Source organism: Mytilus edulis, chromosome 8 (assembly GCF_963676685.1).
Source record: "Mytilus edulis chromosome 8, xbMytEdul2.2, whole genome shotgun sequence".
NCBI classification, from domain to species: Eukaryota; Metazoa; Mollusca; class Bivalvia; order Mytilida; family Mytilidae; genus Mytilus; species Mytilus edulis.
The window spans coordinates 27,991,351-28,008,614 of record NC_092351.1 but is presented as its reverse complement, the minus strand read 5'-3'; the positions used below and the strand labels follow the sequence as shown (position 1 = coordinate 28,008,614).

The 17,264-nt window shown below is 33.3% G+C and overlaps 2 protein-coding genes across 3 annotated transcripts; one reads left to right on the top strand and one right to left on the bottom strand.

Moving 5' to 3' along the window:
- Positions 1–2,688: 2,688 nt before the first annotated feature.
- LOC139485260 (BTB/POZ domain-containing protein 6-like) lies at positions 2,689–15,716 on the bottom strand. 2 transcript variants are annotated; one of them, XM_071269568.1, is made up of 4 exons: positions 15,594–15,716; positions 13,088–13,158; positions 5,151–5,389; positions 2,689–3,889 (listed from the first exon to the last, which is right to left on the bottom strand). In XM_071269568.1, the coding sequence occupies exons 2-4, from the start codon at positions 13,145–13,147 to the stop codon at positions 2,725–2,727; spliced, it is 1,464 nt and encodes a 487-aa protein (XP_071125669.1). In that variant the 5' UTR covers positions 13,148–13,158; positions 15,594–15,716; the 3' UTR covers positions 2,689–2,724. The 2 variants fall into 2 exon arrangements, with proteins under 2 accessions (XP_071125669.1, XP_071125670.1); XM_071269569.1 differs by lacking the exons at positions 13,088–13,158; positions 15,594–15,716 and adding an exon at positions 6,534–6,638 and having other exon boundaries at positions 2,690–3,889.
- Positions 7,443–9,809, top strand: LOC139485255 (uncharacterized protein KIAA1958-like). The gene is made up of 2 exons (XM_071269560.1): positions 7,443–7,908; positions 8,270–9,809. The coding sequence occupies exons 1-2, from the start codon at positions 7,657–7,659 to the stop codon at positions 9,548–9,550; spliced, it is 1,533 nt and encodes a 510-aa protein (XP_071125661.1). The 5' UTR covers positions 7,443–7,656; the 3' UTR covers positions 9,551–9,809.
- Positions 15,717–17,264: the final 1,548 nt, after the last annotated feature.

Genomic DNA, 17,264 nt, shown 5'->3' with positions numbered 1-17,264 from the left:
ATGTAATGGTGTTCGTGTTGACCTTTCTTTAATTTTCTATGTTGTGTTTTGTAAACTACTTTTTATCTTTTGATGATCGTTTTGGTTTTTCATTTTTTGGTCATGTCATTCTCACTCTGTTTTGAACTAATAATTGTAAATACCCATTTGTTATATTTCTCCTCTTTATAACAACAGATAACAGGCAATATCAAACCGATTTCGATTTCTCTATCGATATTTGATCGTTATATAATAATAATGACTTGACTTTCTACTTAAGAAAATGCAAGTCAGGAATATGACAATCGTTGTTTATTCGTTTGATTTGTTTGTTCTTTAGGATGTGCCATATGATACGGATTTTAGTTTTGTTTTTTTCACGGATTTCGGCATTTATATTATTTTTTCTTTCTGTCATTGTAAAGCCTCGGTCACACCTTACCGGATAGCACGAACGGACGCCTAACGGATAAAAATAAACGTTGTCCGTTGACAAAATTGTTATCCGTTGGGAGTCCGTTGATGTACTGACCGAATAAAACGGACGTTTAACGGATGCATAACGGACACACACCGGATATGCAACGTACAAGAAACGGACACGTACCGGACAGAACGGATGTCATACGTACATCCAACGGACGAGTACCGCATAAAACGGACACCTAACGGAAGCGTACCGGATAAAATAGATGAACAAGATATACGGAAAAATCAAAGGCGACAATAATAATACATGTAAATCGCATATATATTTAAAATGTTTCTGTGTGACTGGTTTTGGTTTATTCTTCAACATTCCACGGAAGGGCAGTGTCTGGCCTGAATAAGAACTGCTTGATTGTGAAGACGTGCCGATACTCTCAGATTGATTATGAATAATAAGAATTCATGAACCTTAAGAAATCTGACATACCAATAATTGGCATTTCTGACGCGAAATTTTCAATTGGCATTTATCCGTTTCAGATCCGTTCATCATCCGTTTTATCCGTTATACGTCCGGTAGAAGTCCGTTGGTAAATTTATTTTCCAGACCTCCAACGGATGTATAACGGACACGTAACGGATTCAAAACGGAAACGAAACGGACGAGTACCGTACAAAACGGACGCCTAACGGACGTTCAACGGACATTTTATCCGTTGGACGTCCGTTCAAAGTTTTGAACATGCTCAAAATTTTCCACCGGACAGAACGGACGCCGACGGATAAAACGTACGCTTAACGGACATGCAACGGATATGGACGGACGTCTAACGGATAAGAACGGACGTCTAACGGACATGAACGGATTGAAAAAAAGTTATCCGTTAGGCGTCCGTTCGAGCTATCCGGTAAGGTGTGACCGAGGCTTAAGGAATTGACTTATTTTGAATATCTTTGTAAATTAACTGCTTACAAAACTTTTGAACTTTTGAAATATTAAGGCTTTTCTACCTCAGGAATAGATTACATTAGCTGTATTTGACAAAACTTTTAGGAATTTTGGTCCTCAATACTCTTCCTTTTAGTACTTTATTTGGCCTTTTTAACCTTTTTAGATTTGAGCGTCACTGATGAGTCTTTTAAAGACGAACCCCGCGTCTGGCGTAAATACAAAATTTAATCCTTGTATCTATGAGTTTATTTGTAATGATTTCATTCTTAAGAAAGGGGATACTTCGATTTCAAAATATCAATGCTTGTTGTTCTTTGTAAACCAAACATAAGTCCCTGTGGCCGTTGTTAGACCAGTATGTTTGTTTTTAAATTTTAGTTTATTGATATGTTTTGGAGTTTGGTGTGTCGTCCATAATCAATGAACTAGTACACAGTTTTGTTAAGGGGCCAGCTGAAATCCTTCTCTTGGTACGGGAATTTGTAAGTTTGTTGAAGACCTTTTGTTGACCTTAGGCTGTGTTTGCCCTTTGGTTAAGCTGTTGTCTCTTTGACAAATTCCCCATTTCCATTATCAATTGTATAGTCTAGTATATACTAATATGCACAAACAAAGTCTCATTATTTTTTTTATTTATTCTTTTAACCTGATTGGAAGACATCAAAAAGGCAACCATATTCAAAGAAAAATGAAAATAAAAAGGAGATAACAGAAAACGACGGATTAAGGACAGACTCGTCGTTAAAAAATTACGAAAGGAGACAGGGCTCAGATATATTGGTATGCCTGAAGTTTTCGACCAAAAGAAAGAAATCAATTTTTTTGCTTTTCGATGAATTGATATTACGTTAACGTCGTTAAAAAATCCCCATGACAATATACAATTGTACTTTGGTCTAACAGATTAGATTTAATGCGTAGCCTGCATGATAATTCTAACGAGATATTTTGAAGGTCCAAATTTTCTGTAGAGCAGAATATGTGTTATGGTTGCAAATGAGACAACTATCAACCAGATACCAAATGACGAAGAAGGTAGCAACTACAGCTAGATCGCTGTACGCCAGTCAACAGTGCAAAACCCATACTGTGCTTACTATTTTTAAAATCGTTGAATATTTAATTTCGATCCTTCGAAAAACATATTGTGTACATATTTAAATTGAAAAAAAACCCGTCTTGCGTAATAACATGATTCATTTGCGCATGCTATCCATCTCTTATATACTAGTATTCTATTGTGGTTAAAAATGCTTGTGTTTTATATAATTGTCAAAATACATTCTTATAAATAGTTATCAAAGAAAAGTTATTTTTTATATTTAAATTTGTTGATTAAAAAGAATAACTGTTTAGATATTTCAGCAAATCTCCACTACCTCAAAACTTTCTACTAAATGTCCGCCTGTAAGTGACAAGTAAAGAGTTGTTTGTTGAGATAACTCGTGCTCATACATCATACCATGTATTGGTCGGTATACGTATGTTTGTGGTAAGTTCTGGGTCACGTGTTGGTTTGCTCCCCACATAAGATTTTCATTAGAAATATCTGGTTTGATTGTCATAACTAATATCTCACTTTCTGGAATAACTTTGTCGATTGATAGTTTGCAAGCTTCGCCTTCAAATTTTACATTCAATGTGCCTTCCGAAGTTCCGATACCATTTCTTTCATATTCAAAGCAGTCATACATATCGACCATTCTAGGAGGTATGTTTTGCATACTGGTAACAGTTTTAAAATCAACTTTAAAATTGCAGTTATTCGGGCCTGGTTGTTCGAATTGTGGTTTGAGGGTAACTGATTTAATCTTGATCCTTTTGTTTGCTTTCACAGATACATTTTCAGGTTGTATATTAGTAGTATGTATTGAATACATTTCACCTGACCGGTTTTTACCTGGATACACTATATCGTTAACGAACACTTCCACAACCCTCCCTCCTTTTCTTGGACTGACTCTAAATTTTCCGCATGCTAATGCCTTATTAGGAATTGTTATAGCTTTAAAAATCTGTAACTGTTCTTCGTCTGTCAGAACACCACTCGGGATTACAACTGACGTGAACTCGTCAATGGAAAGTAGAGGAATTGCCATGGTAAATAGAATACCATCTTTGAGAAGAACGTCTCGTCTGGATTTCCCGTCAATTTTGTTCTTGGACTTGGTCAGTTTACGGTCCACCCACTTCAGCACAGCACGGATAACGTCTACTTCTTGTACACAAAGTGAATCAAGCTCAAGAATTTCAACTAAGTCTTTTGGTAAGAGCAAGAGAAAATCGTCATCTTTTAAAACATCGATTGCATTATCTGCTATGCATTTGAGTGCATTAGCTCTCAGTTTAGTCATTGTGAAAAGGTTTGCATGACTGAAAAGTGTACATGCATTTTTAACAGCTAAACTATCTTGTAGATAATTCTCACATTTTGAGATTAACCCTGCTATCATATACTTCTGAGCAGCATACAATAAAGGAATGACGGATTTTTTGGTAAGCTGAAGATAATCGGTATATAGATACCTAAAATATTATGAGTAAAACAAATTGTAATCGAATGTTTATTCCCCCCCCTCTCCCCTTTTTCTCTGTAAAATATATTTAAGTTTTCAGCAATAATAGGCAAACCCATTAGTTTTAACAAAAACTCTTGTAAGGATAACTACACCCATTAGGAGCTCTTCAATATGCAAATCGGTTGAAGTTTTTAAGATAATATGCAACTTTTGCATTAAGGGGTCATCCAATGGTTAAAGTCGTTGTGCATTTTAGTTGGCATTGTATTGCCCATCTCTTTTGATGCTTTACAAATTATAGTTTGCAAAATTTGTTCAAATCGTCATTCAAAAGTTATAACTCCGATTTAGTGCAATTCATTGTATTCTGCCTTTACTGACATTATGTAGATCTTATTTTTTCCAATCAGTTTTCTGTTTATAGTTACTTTACGTTTCGATTATGGTTTTCAATTTTACGGACACAGAAAAAAATAAATTAGTAAAAAATATTCATTTCAGAGCAAGAAGTAGGCCCCAAAATGATTAAATCACGTTCAATAACCTGCATAGCGTGTTTTTTAAAAGTGTATACCACATTTATTATGTTAATTCGAATAGACAGACAAAATAGTACAATCTTTCCTAATAACTCTATTATAAATTCCATTTGTAAAGAGTAAATTTTGAAAACAAATAATGGTGACGTCAGGATCATATGAAATAATTATGTGTATGAGCTGATTGACAAAAGGCTTTCAGTCAATAAGAAGACGTGTTACATCCAATAATTTGTAGACATTGTTTTACTTTTTATTCCACCAGCTTGATTCTACTTATGTTAGGTAGATAATATGTTTACATACAAAATTAGTCAAAAAATTTCATTTTAGGCCCATAAATGCTCTAAAGTTATAGTTCAATATATATGTATATGCAATTTAATGATTTTTTTGTATGTTCAATTTAAGACATAGAGGCAAAAATTATACCAACAAAAGTCCCTTGAAATAATAGATTCATGAGGTCATTATAGTATATTTATCAAGAGATCATCACGCCCATGTCTAGTATCGAAGCTGGTAAAATATCCTGTACAGATCGAATATCGGCAAACGAAACAAGACGTAAAGCAAAATATATAAATCATACATCAAATATTCTGTACCCGTAGGCTATAAATTTCAAATGCTAACTGAATTTCTGTGTCATTTTGTTTCTTGTGGAGAGTTGTCTCATAGGCCATCATACCAGATTCTTTACCAGAGTGACAATTGATTACTTCTTACTTCATCAACTCTTTGAATGTATTCAAGCTGATATCATCGATCCTTATATCGCCTTCACTTTGTGGAAAACTACCATAAAACATGGCCTTGAATACAGGACTTCTCAAAGCTAAGATCATTCTATGAGCTGGAAAGTGTGATACATTTTCACCTTCAAATGAGAAGAACACATCTGCCAAGTCATATGTCAAACATATTTGGTTCAATCTGCAAGTTAAAGATTCCCAGTTTCCTTCTTCCTAAAACATAAAAGGTTCTTTAAAATCTTTCTGTAGAGAAAATTAAAGAAATACTTGAGATATTTGAAAACATGATTGTGTTTAGTTGTAGTCTCGTTGATTCATACAACGCATTCTTAACTTTTATATTTATATAGCGTTGCATTATTTTTTTAGTACAGTTCTTAATTTGAAAATTAAACTGTCTCTAGTGGTTAAGATAAATAGTTTGTAACACTCGATGCAGTGGAAGAATCTATATTCATGTTAAAGATCATATTGATGTCTTCAGTTGATAAGCAATGTATTGTTTTTACAAAGATGAAAACTGCAGACGTGAATATTGAATTTGATTTTAGTTCAACACTGCACTTTTAACCCTTTGACCTCATTGTCAGAGGCGAAGGTTGTACGTTGACCTACAGTTTTAAATGTCTTTGGTTGGAGTTTGCTCATTGGCAAATATAAGTATCATATACTGTGACCTTTCGCGCGCCTGTATCAATACTGATAGCGTAAGCAAATGCAGTCGGATGTTTTGTTATTAAAAATTTGTTTTGTCATACAATAGGAGATAACGGGTGCATAATGTCTAACACATGCAAATGGCCTGAATTGAAAGTTATTTTAATAAGAAGTGCTTTTTTCCAAGAAATGCGAGTGAAAATAATAAAAATAAGAGAAGACCAAACTATTAATGTGATTCAACATTTCATCACATCAAACCAAACTAAACCTTTATTTAGTGATAAGGAAGTGTTTGACATCATCAAGTGACCTTAATTAAGAAATAATTCATGGAAGCCATAAATTGTTGGAAATTCCATGAATTATTTCGATTCTAATAGGACAAACACGGTCATTATGTCATGTATGTGGCTGTTCTTTTTTACTCCCTTTTAGATAAAGCTCAAATATCTTTATAAATATATAACTTGCGTAGGTTATTTCGAGAATAACTGCTAGAAAAAAACTTTTTAATTCTTTAACGTCATGTTTAAGTTCTCAAACCCAACATTTGCCATTTTTAATTTACATGTTTTTCTCGTAAGCTTCCGTCAAATCCAAAGTTGACATTTTGTGACTAAGGAGCCGCCATGTTGACTTGCTGAAATGAGTAAATTTGCGAATAACGCAATAGAAAAGAAAATAAAACAAAACCTACCTCCAAAAATCAGTTTTAATACAATAATCATCCGAATTCCGATGGTTCACGTAACGTAAAACTTTCAACTTTAGCGGTTTCATTTGTATGACGTCATGTTTTGAAATGACTTAAATGCGCCAAAAAGATTAATAGACTTTCGCGGAATTTTATCTCATTTTTATTTTGTTGATTTCTCCGAGCTCTTGTGCATTACTTTTTTTATTAGGCATACGAATTGGAATAAAAGTTATTTTGCCTTATTTTAATTGCACTTTTTAAAACAATAAAATCGGCAAAGAGTCTGCAAATAGGTTTCAATACATGAAGATTTACGGGGGAAGTAGATTGTACAATACAATACAATACAATACAAATATGTTTATTATAGTGACATTGTGTATAACAAATTATGTACAATATTGAAATATTTCAATTAAATTACACCCGGCCCAATGGACCTATAAGTCACTTCAAATAGATACTATAGTATTAATTCAGATTGTAACAGCCATTATTATGTATGTCTCTGAGTCTGCGTCTGCGCTAAGTATATTTTATCGCGAATTTTATCACAGTGTTGTTTACAAAGCTAAAGAAGCACGTCACATTAGATTCAAGCTTAATTCTAATTAAAAACCTAACCAGAACAACTCACACAGTCGCAAAAAAATCTACCATCAACAAAAATACAGCTTTTGAATCCGTTCAAAGTAAGTGAAGTTAATATGACTTGAATAAACACTATCAAAAAATTACAAAAAGGTTGAAGTAAATAATATAATACATGATCGATTCATACTTTAGGTACATGGAAATACAATGTTAAAAACTTTGATATGTCTATAGATATTGAACCGCCCCAGCGATCTTTTAGTTGCGTGCCCGCCTGACTGCTGGAGGTCGGGGGCTACTTTACAAATAACAAGTTATAGTTATTGACCAAGCAAGTCGGTATATGGGATTTAATTTGCACAGCTCGAGTGACCCTGTTTAACCCGAACGACGAAGGAGTTCGGGTTAATGGGTCATCTCGTGCTGTGCAAATTAAAACATATACCGATTTGATTGGCCAATAACTGTTTTAACACATGACGTCAACGATTTTCCCGCATAAATCATATCCGCCCAACAAGACGTTGAAATGGATGGATTTCATCATGAATTATCGGAGGATGATATGATCTTATCACAAGTATTAGAAACATTGGAGGATGAAATGGAACTGAGAAATGTAAATATAGAGGACTTTTTTGGAGAGTTTCCTAGTAATGTGATGGATGAGAATGCATCTGGAGATTTAATCAACACCTCAGCTGTTTCATTTGACCTAGGACTAGACTTAGATCTATGGTTGCAAGTTCCTTCGGAAAACGGAAAGATCCAAAATGTCAAGGTACGTCTTTTTTTAGAATTATCTGCCACGCGCAGACCCATTATTGCATGATTTGAGGTGTGGACCCATAGACGGATCCAAGGGATGGAGTCCCGGGTCCCTCTTTTGTGGAAAAAAATGGTTAATTATATATGGAATCACTGAAGCATGACGCGCGCCCCCTCCTTTTAGGTCAGTCAGCCCTCCCCCTTAAATAAAAAGTTCTGGATCTGCTAATTAGACCCTTGATATAATCATTTACGGAAACTTCCGACTAGTTTTATTGTTTAATTGTTCTCATCCGGAACATTCATGAAATATTTGCCACTGCCGGATTTTGCCTCTGCCATGTGTTGAATTATGTGATATTATCTTATTTTAGGATGAAGAACCTAAAGATCAGGAACAAGGAGTCGAATCAAGGTTTGCAGAAATGACAGACAATGAAATTGATACACTTATTGAAGGTGCTGAGAACAAAAACACAAAGAAAGCCACAAAATGGGCAGTTAATGTCTATGAAGACTGGAAGAATTCTAAAATTGGTAGTGGTTTAATTATACCAAACCTGAAGGATTTGTCTGTTCAAGATATTAACAGCATTTTAGGAAAATTTGTAGTAGAAGTTCGGAAAAAGAATGGAGAGAAATATCCAGCGAAAACACTTTATCTTCTTGTAACTGGACTTCTAAGAGGAATGCGGTCACACGGTGTTTCTAATCTTAACTTTTTGAACGAGTCTGATGACAGATTTCTGAGGTTTAGACAAATACTTGATGCACAGATGAAGAAATTAACATCAGATGGGTATGGTATAAATGTTAAACAAGCAGATCCAATTTCAGTTGAACAGGAAGAAATATTGTGGGACAAGTCTGTGTTTGGTAATCATTCATCCGAAAGTTTATTGCATACTGTTTTTTTCTACAACTGTAAATATTTTGGTCTACGTGGTCGTGACGAACACCGTAATCTGCAAATTTCTCAAATACAATTAGGAGAAGATGATAACGGAAACTATATTGAATTCCGGGGTAAGGATAATAAAACGTATAATGGAGGGCTACGCCATCGCTATATTGCACCAAAATCTGTCAGACAATATTTAGAGAAGGATTGTCAGACCCTAAAATCGTATCAGATGTATATGAATGCAATATACGAAATTGATAAATCGGTTAGCAGTCCTTTTTATCGTAGACCTGTTTTATCAGAAGGTTCTGTTAAGTTTGACCACATACTGGGTGCTAATAGATTAGGGTCACTCATGAAGACAATATGCCAAAAGGGAGAATTAAAGGGGAATTTTAGTAACCACTCGGGGAAAAGAACACTTGCAACTAGATTGTACCAAGCAGGAGTCAGTGAGCAGATGATAATGGATAGAACAGGTCACAGGAGTAAAAAAGCTGTTCGTACCTACAAAAGACCTGCGGATTCTATGCTAAAAGATGTCTCTAACATTTTGAATCCATCTAATAAGCAGATAAAACTTGAGGATCCCAAACCATTAACCGATACTCGTGCAATCCTTCCTGAGCAAGTTAATATGGAAAATACAGAAAATGCATTTAATGATTCAAAACCAGAAGGAAAATATCGGGGATTGCCAAGTAACAGCTCTTTTCAAAACTGCGTGTTCAATTTTGTAACGAAGATGTGAACCTCACAGATTTTGTTTTCAATTTTTAACACTGAATTGTTATTTTAAGTTGTTTTTAAGCCGTACATAGAAATGTATGAAAAAGCGGGTTTTTTTTTAGTTTTCATTGTGTCATGTTGTGACACTGATATCTTACATATCAAGACTATAATAGAAAGATGTCGATGATACTTTATTTTCATTTTTTTTTAATGACAATTTTTTTTATATTGATGGAAAAATAATTTTAGTATTAAATCAACCTGTGTTCTTTATCTTATTTAGACTTGTATTGTGTTGATTGTAATGCTACTACATTTGTTTTGTATGTTTTCTATTCTGATGTTTTATCAAGTGACTGATTTTTTATGTCCGAGTATAGATACATGTATCCACTTGATATTTCTTACAAAATGGAGAAAAACAAATATCTGTAGTAGCAATGGAATCAACAAACGCAAAGTACTGTACAATAAACATCTGTCAAGGACGTGAAGTTCACGTGACCTGTGCAATTATTGAAGTAGTTAATGCACACCTGACCCGTGCATTATCCAGATTATACCACAGTAAGATCAAAGGAATTTTGCCTCTGTCATGTGTTAATTCCTGCTTAGCACATGACAATAAAAAGGTAGACCCAAGACTGGTAGGCTCGTAGCTAGAAAGATGTCTCCTCATAGGATAATAGTCTTCTCGCGGACTGTTACCTTGTGGACTAGTATGTCAACAATCGGTTACTGTGCCTGTCTAGAATAAGACATGGTTTAGATTTATGTAACATGTATAAATTTTCTTTTTGCATTCTTGTATATCTATCAGTGAATGTATCGCTGGTTGTTATACTATTTTTTTTTATGAATATAAGAAAACTTTGGGATTGTGAAATCCTTTCTCTTATCAAGAAAAGTTACAATATTTGTGTGAACTTAATTACAATTTTTTTGCCAGATAACTATTTTAAAGAATTGCTTGATTTCAAACTGTGTGTTCCATATTTATTCTGTATTACGTCAATGTACCAAATATGCACGGATACCCATTTTGCATTTGTGATCATGCATCACATTTTTTAATATAGCGAAATACTTACAGATACATAAAAATGAAAATAAAATAGTCTGTTAAGAAGAAAACAAAATTCACAGAAATGTCGAAGATTAGTTTTTTATGTGTCGGTACAGATTGAAAATAAGTACAATATAGAAAAGGAAACACCAACAAAACAAAGACTTTACAGAAACGTTAACTTTCTCTGTTTCGTCAATAAACGAAAGAAAACTATGTTTCGTCAATTAACGGAAGAGAAATAACTATAAATATAGGTGCAATGTGTTGCTATCCTCACGGTATATATATGTCTCTGAATCATGTTTTTTTTAATTTCTAACACTAAGATAGAGCATACCCATTGAGTTTGCAAACAAAACCGACACATAACAATGAAATTTTATGCGACTGTCATACACGTGAGAGGTTAAGCTTACTTCATTTATTAAACCAGGTTTTATCAACCATTTTATACATAATAAAATGCCTGTACTAAGTCAGGAGTATGACAGGTGTTGTACATTCGTTTGATGTGTTTGAGCTTTTGATTTTGCCATTTGATTATGGACTTTCCGTTTTGAATATTTTTCGGAGTTCAGTATTTTTTTTAAATTATACTTTTTTCAAAAAATAAAATAAATTATAACAGCATACTATTATCTATTTTTTTGGTGACTCCTATAATTATCATGTATGTTGTTGTGATGCAAATGTATTCAAGTACAACATGTACAAAATCCATAATATGCAATATGCAATATAAATCTCCCCTAATTTTGAAACATATTATGACTGAAGCATTTACACTACTATTGCGTTTGACTCAAAACAATTTTGAATTAGGTCGAATAACCTCACCATAGATACATAAAACTTGATCCCATATTTTTTTATACATAGAAAGTTCAAAATTAAATCTACCATTAAAATGTTTGAATTCAGACCTTAGGTTATATCGATTTGTAAAAACTGGTTCGGTGTATTTGTCGTAAATTTTACATGCGTATCACACCGAGATCATATAAATGTTAAAATAATATGATCCTTGTCATGTTTTAAATTGAAATAATAATCCGTTGTAACGTGCTAGTTCACAACGTAACAGTCCATAGGAGGAGGCAAATTTACCCGGACACACTATTTTTACTTTATGTATAGTAATAAGTATTTGCTCTTACTTCGTAATGCCAAGTGTAGTGTCTAGCGTGGAGAAACAATAACTAATTTATAAGTCTTTGGTTTTACAGCCCCCTTTATTGGCGGTTAAAGCAGCAACAAGAGTACACATGCTGAATGTCTCGCCTGCTGTACTAATCTTTGATTTAATGTTTGAATTCGTCAGTATAAAGCTTTACTTCAAGTATCACATAAACAAACCGAACATACATGTACACCTTACAAATTGAATCATTCCATACTCAAAATATAGTTAAAATATTGCTTATTGTTTCTAAGAAACAAACTTGATCAGGAAAACATATCACTGACCAATAAACCATGAAAATAAGGTGAAAGTCAGACGAACCCTGACAGACTTGTACACATTTCATACAATAAATGCGTGACATATAATTGACCTATTGCTAAGGGTAATAGAATCTAAAAACCATTGACCAATGAACCATGATAATGAGGTCAAGGTCAGATGATACTAACCAGACAAACATAAACACCTTACAATTATTTTATATACCAAACATAGTTGACCTATTGGTTTAAGAAAAACTAAGACTAACAAATAAAAACTAAATATTGAACAATGAACCGTGAAAATGAGGTCAAGGTCAAATAGTACATTTTGTCTGAATTGTTCATCGTAAAATATTTCCTCACACCAAGTTTAGTATTACAAAGGCAAACAATCAAATGAATTAACTTTATCCAAGAGACAATCAAATTGAGGTCAATGACAGATGATACTACTCCAAGTAGGACATGTACACCGTACACTCATTCGATACACCAAATATAGTAGACCCATTGCTTATAGTATCTATTATATGAATGTCACCATACAACGAAGAGAACGAACTAAGATGAAAAACTTTTGTCTAATTCATTTGTTTTGTACAATAAAATATGTTTAAACTAAAACCACAAACACTAAACCTTGTTTTCTGATCCATGACAACAGGTCGAGGTCAGATGAAAACTGTCTGACAGGCATAAAGACAAAGCAAGGTACGCACATACTAAATATAGTTATCGTATTGCTCAATAAGCGAGAAATACACATTACAAAAAATCTTTACTTAAACATGAAATAGAGGTCAAGGACAGACGAAAACTTCCTAACATAAGGCATTCATTTACAAAGTATGAATCATACAGGTTTTCCACCTAAAATAAAAACTTTTGATTAATGAGTTAACGCCACCGACAGATCATTGTCCCTATGTCGAGTTTTCTGCGAGAGATGTAACAAAAAAATAAAATAACTTATACAGTACCTTTATTCTACAAGAAAGGACTGTCTTAACAATTTGAATACTTAAGTCATCAAATTACCAATGATTCGGAAACCGTGCCAGGTCTTGGCCTTGCGTACTGACTCTGGCTGTATTCCATAAGGATGAATTCTACAATACAAAAAAACTCATAATTGAACGCAAAAATAAAAACATCTGTTCATAAATTTATTCGATTTATCTTTCACGACTAGAATATGCGTTAGATGAAAAGCTGAAGCAAATCTAGTGAATGTAGTACCACTGTGTCTAAAAACTAAATTAAAAAAAAACATTGCCGTTGTTTGGTGTATTTTCTTCACTAATAAGAATTGGAGGTCTGCTACTATTTTGCATTATTGATAAATGAAAATTTGTAACAGGGTAGCAGACACAATCGTCTACAGCAAACAGCAACTTTGAATACAATGATCAGAATTTAATTGATCTAAATTTGAAAAATACTCCTATAAAAGAGTTTTTTTTTTCGTATATTCATACTTTAAACGAAAGTCGTCAATGGAAATGACCAATCCGTAGAGGAGTATTAGAGACAAGTTTAGGAAACATGCTGGTTTGCTGCAACTACCTTGTGAACTTGGAAAGACTTTAGCATAAAAAAATTCATGGATTGCCATATCGACAAATTTTTCTCTTATAAAAAAAGTGTTCTTTACGGTTTTAATTTAACATGAGGATGATCCCCTGCCTCTAAATTTTAAAGTTAAGTAGTTTTTAATTCTTCTGAAGAAAAAACAAATTGCCTCCATGACGACTGTATTTATCATGCATACTGCGGTATCTCTGTTCAATTCAAACGTTCTTCTTGTGATATTATCATTTTAAACTTTCTATTCTCAAAATAATCCCGACTTCTCATTTAATTTGCCACGTGTAACAGTTGCAATTTATAAATATTTGAAATTGAATTTGAAAGTTGAAAAGTTTTCTTTAACTTGACAAATTATATTCGAATGTTGCTTTTTGAAAGCCGGACATACTAAGTAAATTAAAATCTTTTCTAAATGGCATACTCGTATCATTTCTCAATCAAAATAAAGCCTTTCTCTATTTCAGACTAACAAGTCAAGACCTAAGATAAAGTTTCTTTTCATGTCTGAAACAACGTAAAATACGTGTGACATTTTAAACAAATATTTGGACAACTATTTCTGTTTCAAAACCAACCTAAGAATCAGAAGAGTATATGTTTGCTGAATGAAGGCGAACTTTCTATTTAATAATTTTAGTAAGTTCTCATAAAAGCTTTCATCAAATTTGTAATGTAATAAAGTACATGGTGCTCCAGAATCTGTAAGCGCGCTACTTTTTCAAAAAAATAGTAATCATTTCTCTTTATCTGACAATTAACTTTTTATTTATCCAAGCCCATGCTTATATCCCAAAGGTGATGGCCAAGTCAACTGTATTCAATCACTTAACTATTAATCGTTGGCTTGTTAACCTTATAATGTTTAACCGTATGTCCCAGCAACAATGAATATCAAAGATAGGAGGGCTTACCTGGTAATAAATAAAATAGTTTCCAGGTCACGGTTACCAAATCATAGGTTAAAAACTATCAAGGTTTTGAAAACAACACCAAGCGGCACAGGAATGGAGAAGTAAAACATCTGACCAGGGACAAAATTTAATAAGCCGATCAGTTACAATCAAATTGTCCGTCCAAACCAGCTATAATTTACCTCTAAAGAATTTTATTCGTCACATTTTTTTGACAGGTACTTTCTTTATGAGCCTGAGGCATCAAAAAAATTGATCACTAATTTTTGATTATTTTTGCTTCCATATACTAATAGATATAAAAGAATGTGGTATGAGTGACAATGAGACAAATTCCCATCCAAGTCACAATTTGTAAAAGTAAACCATAATAGGTCATAGTACGGTCTTAAACACTGAGCCTTGGCTCATACCAAACAGCAAGCTATAAAGGGTCCCAAAATTACTATTGTAAAACCATTCAAATTGAAAACCTAACGGTATAATGTCATATAAAAAGCGAGAGAACTACTGAACATCAGATTCCTGACTTAAGACAGGTGCAAACAAATGCAGCGGGTTTAAACGTTAAATATCAATTGAAATGGCTTTACTCAATCAAGACATATTACAAGTGTACATACACTGAACGGATAAATTTGATCTATGATACAATGTAAATACAAAATCGATAAAATAAGGGGTAACAAAATAAAGAAAACAATAGTATATCGGTTTGAGATATTAAACAATTTAAAAAACAACAATAATCTTGAACAAAAAGTTGCCAAATACAAAAATATACACAGGTAAATGGAATAATGTTGTTGTAAAGTACTCCGTTTAAATGGAGAAAGGAAATATTTTTTTAAAACATAAATAATGTTGTTGCTCATAGTACAAAGAAGTGATAATTTATAGTCATACCAAACACTTATCAAAGTAAAACAGGTTAATTAGATACAACAATGTAAACTAAATGGAATGTCCATTACACGATGACCACCTGTCAAAAATATAAATTTTATTAAATTCCCTAAAGCCAAACTAAAACATGTACTCACTTAGGCTGTGTTAAAAACAAACGTGGCGTACTGTAAACCTGTATGCAACCAGTTTCATGTAATGAGCACTAGCTTATCGTTCAAATCGATTTTATCTGTACATTGGTTTTAACCTGATGTACGTGTACATGAGGTTTGTTCACAGAGATAAACAATGCAAGACGTAATTGATAAATGTACGTTACATACAGTGCAGTGACTAATCAAGATAACTTATTTCCAGAGTTCAATGGACAGACTAACTTCATTATTGAAAGCCAACGTTTAAATAGAGAAAACGTTATACTATCCTTCTATCCTTGTCATAGAGGCTGCATTCAGTTTTTCTACGGTGCATATATTTGACGATAAAAAATAATTGTGTGATATTCCTGCTAGTAGACTACGTAAATGATGTTTTGAAAATGTTTAATGGGTAAAACATTGAAGTCATAAAAAAACCCTGCAACTCATATAATAAAAGAACTCAAAGAGATGTTAGACTGTTCACGAAGTAGTTTCGATGAAAGAGTTGAAATATTATTTATTTGAATGTTGTTGTTTTGAATGTCCAATTGAAATTCCCAAAATAGAATTTGTTGTTTAAGTCAGTTTCTATGTAGATCACATAATGTGAGAAATGTAATATTTGTCAATATTATAAGTTATTTGTTTCGCTAATGACCCATTACGGATTCCTGAATGGTAAGTACACTCCATAGTGGTGAGGACGAAGACAGAATCCCCTATAGATTGTACTCACCCTCTGTGTTGCGTAGTGGTCAAATAGCATACAACAGCTTCAAAAGATGGGGTAATAATTGCCAGTAGATATGATCTCACGCAACCCTTTAATGCCATTTACTAACCTAATCTATAAGGGTCACCACATGACGGCGTTTCACCAATTACCTGCCGTGCGATAATTACGTTTAATGAGGTGTTTTAAATGACGATATCAAACTTGTAAATTACTAAAGCAATCACTTTCTTGACATTAAATAAGATTCGAGATTTATTTTTGTAAATTTTTAAACAGGGGAATGTTATATATGTGTATAGATATTAGAAGATGTGGTATGAGTGCCAATGAGACAACTCTTCATCAGAGTCACAATTTGTAAAAGAAAAATCATTATAGGTCGTAGTAGGGTCTTCAACACTGTCTCACACCAAACGGCAAGCTGTAAATGGCCACAAAATGACTGGTGGAAACCCATTCAAACGGGAAAACCAATGGTCTTATTTATATAATATGATAAATGAAAATCACTTATGAATCACGTCTACAAACGACAACTACTGAACATCAAGTTCCTTACTACAACAGGTGCAGCGGGATTAAACGGTTTAATATGTACCTTCTCCCTGTATGTTCATTTATAAGGTAAGTTTCAGTAAGGTCTTGACAGCAATATATATCATATACATGATATATGAGCTGCGTCGGATAGCTATCAACCTTATACAAAACAAATCATCATCGATACCAGGATGTAAATTTTGTACGCCAACTATGCGTTTTTTTTTCTACAAAAGACTTATCAGTGACACTCGAATCAATAAAATAAAAAAAGAGTCATATAAAGAACAAAGTTGCAGAGCATTGAGAACTCTAAATTCTTCTCAAACACACATCAATGCATCTGTTAGCCTTTATCGGATTGAAAGAAAACAAATCCCTCCGGAAAG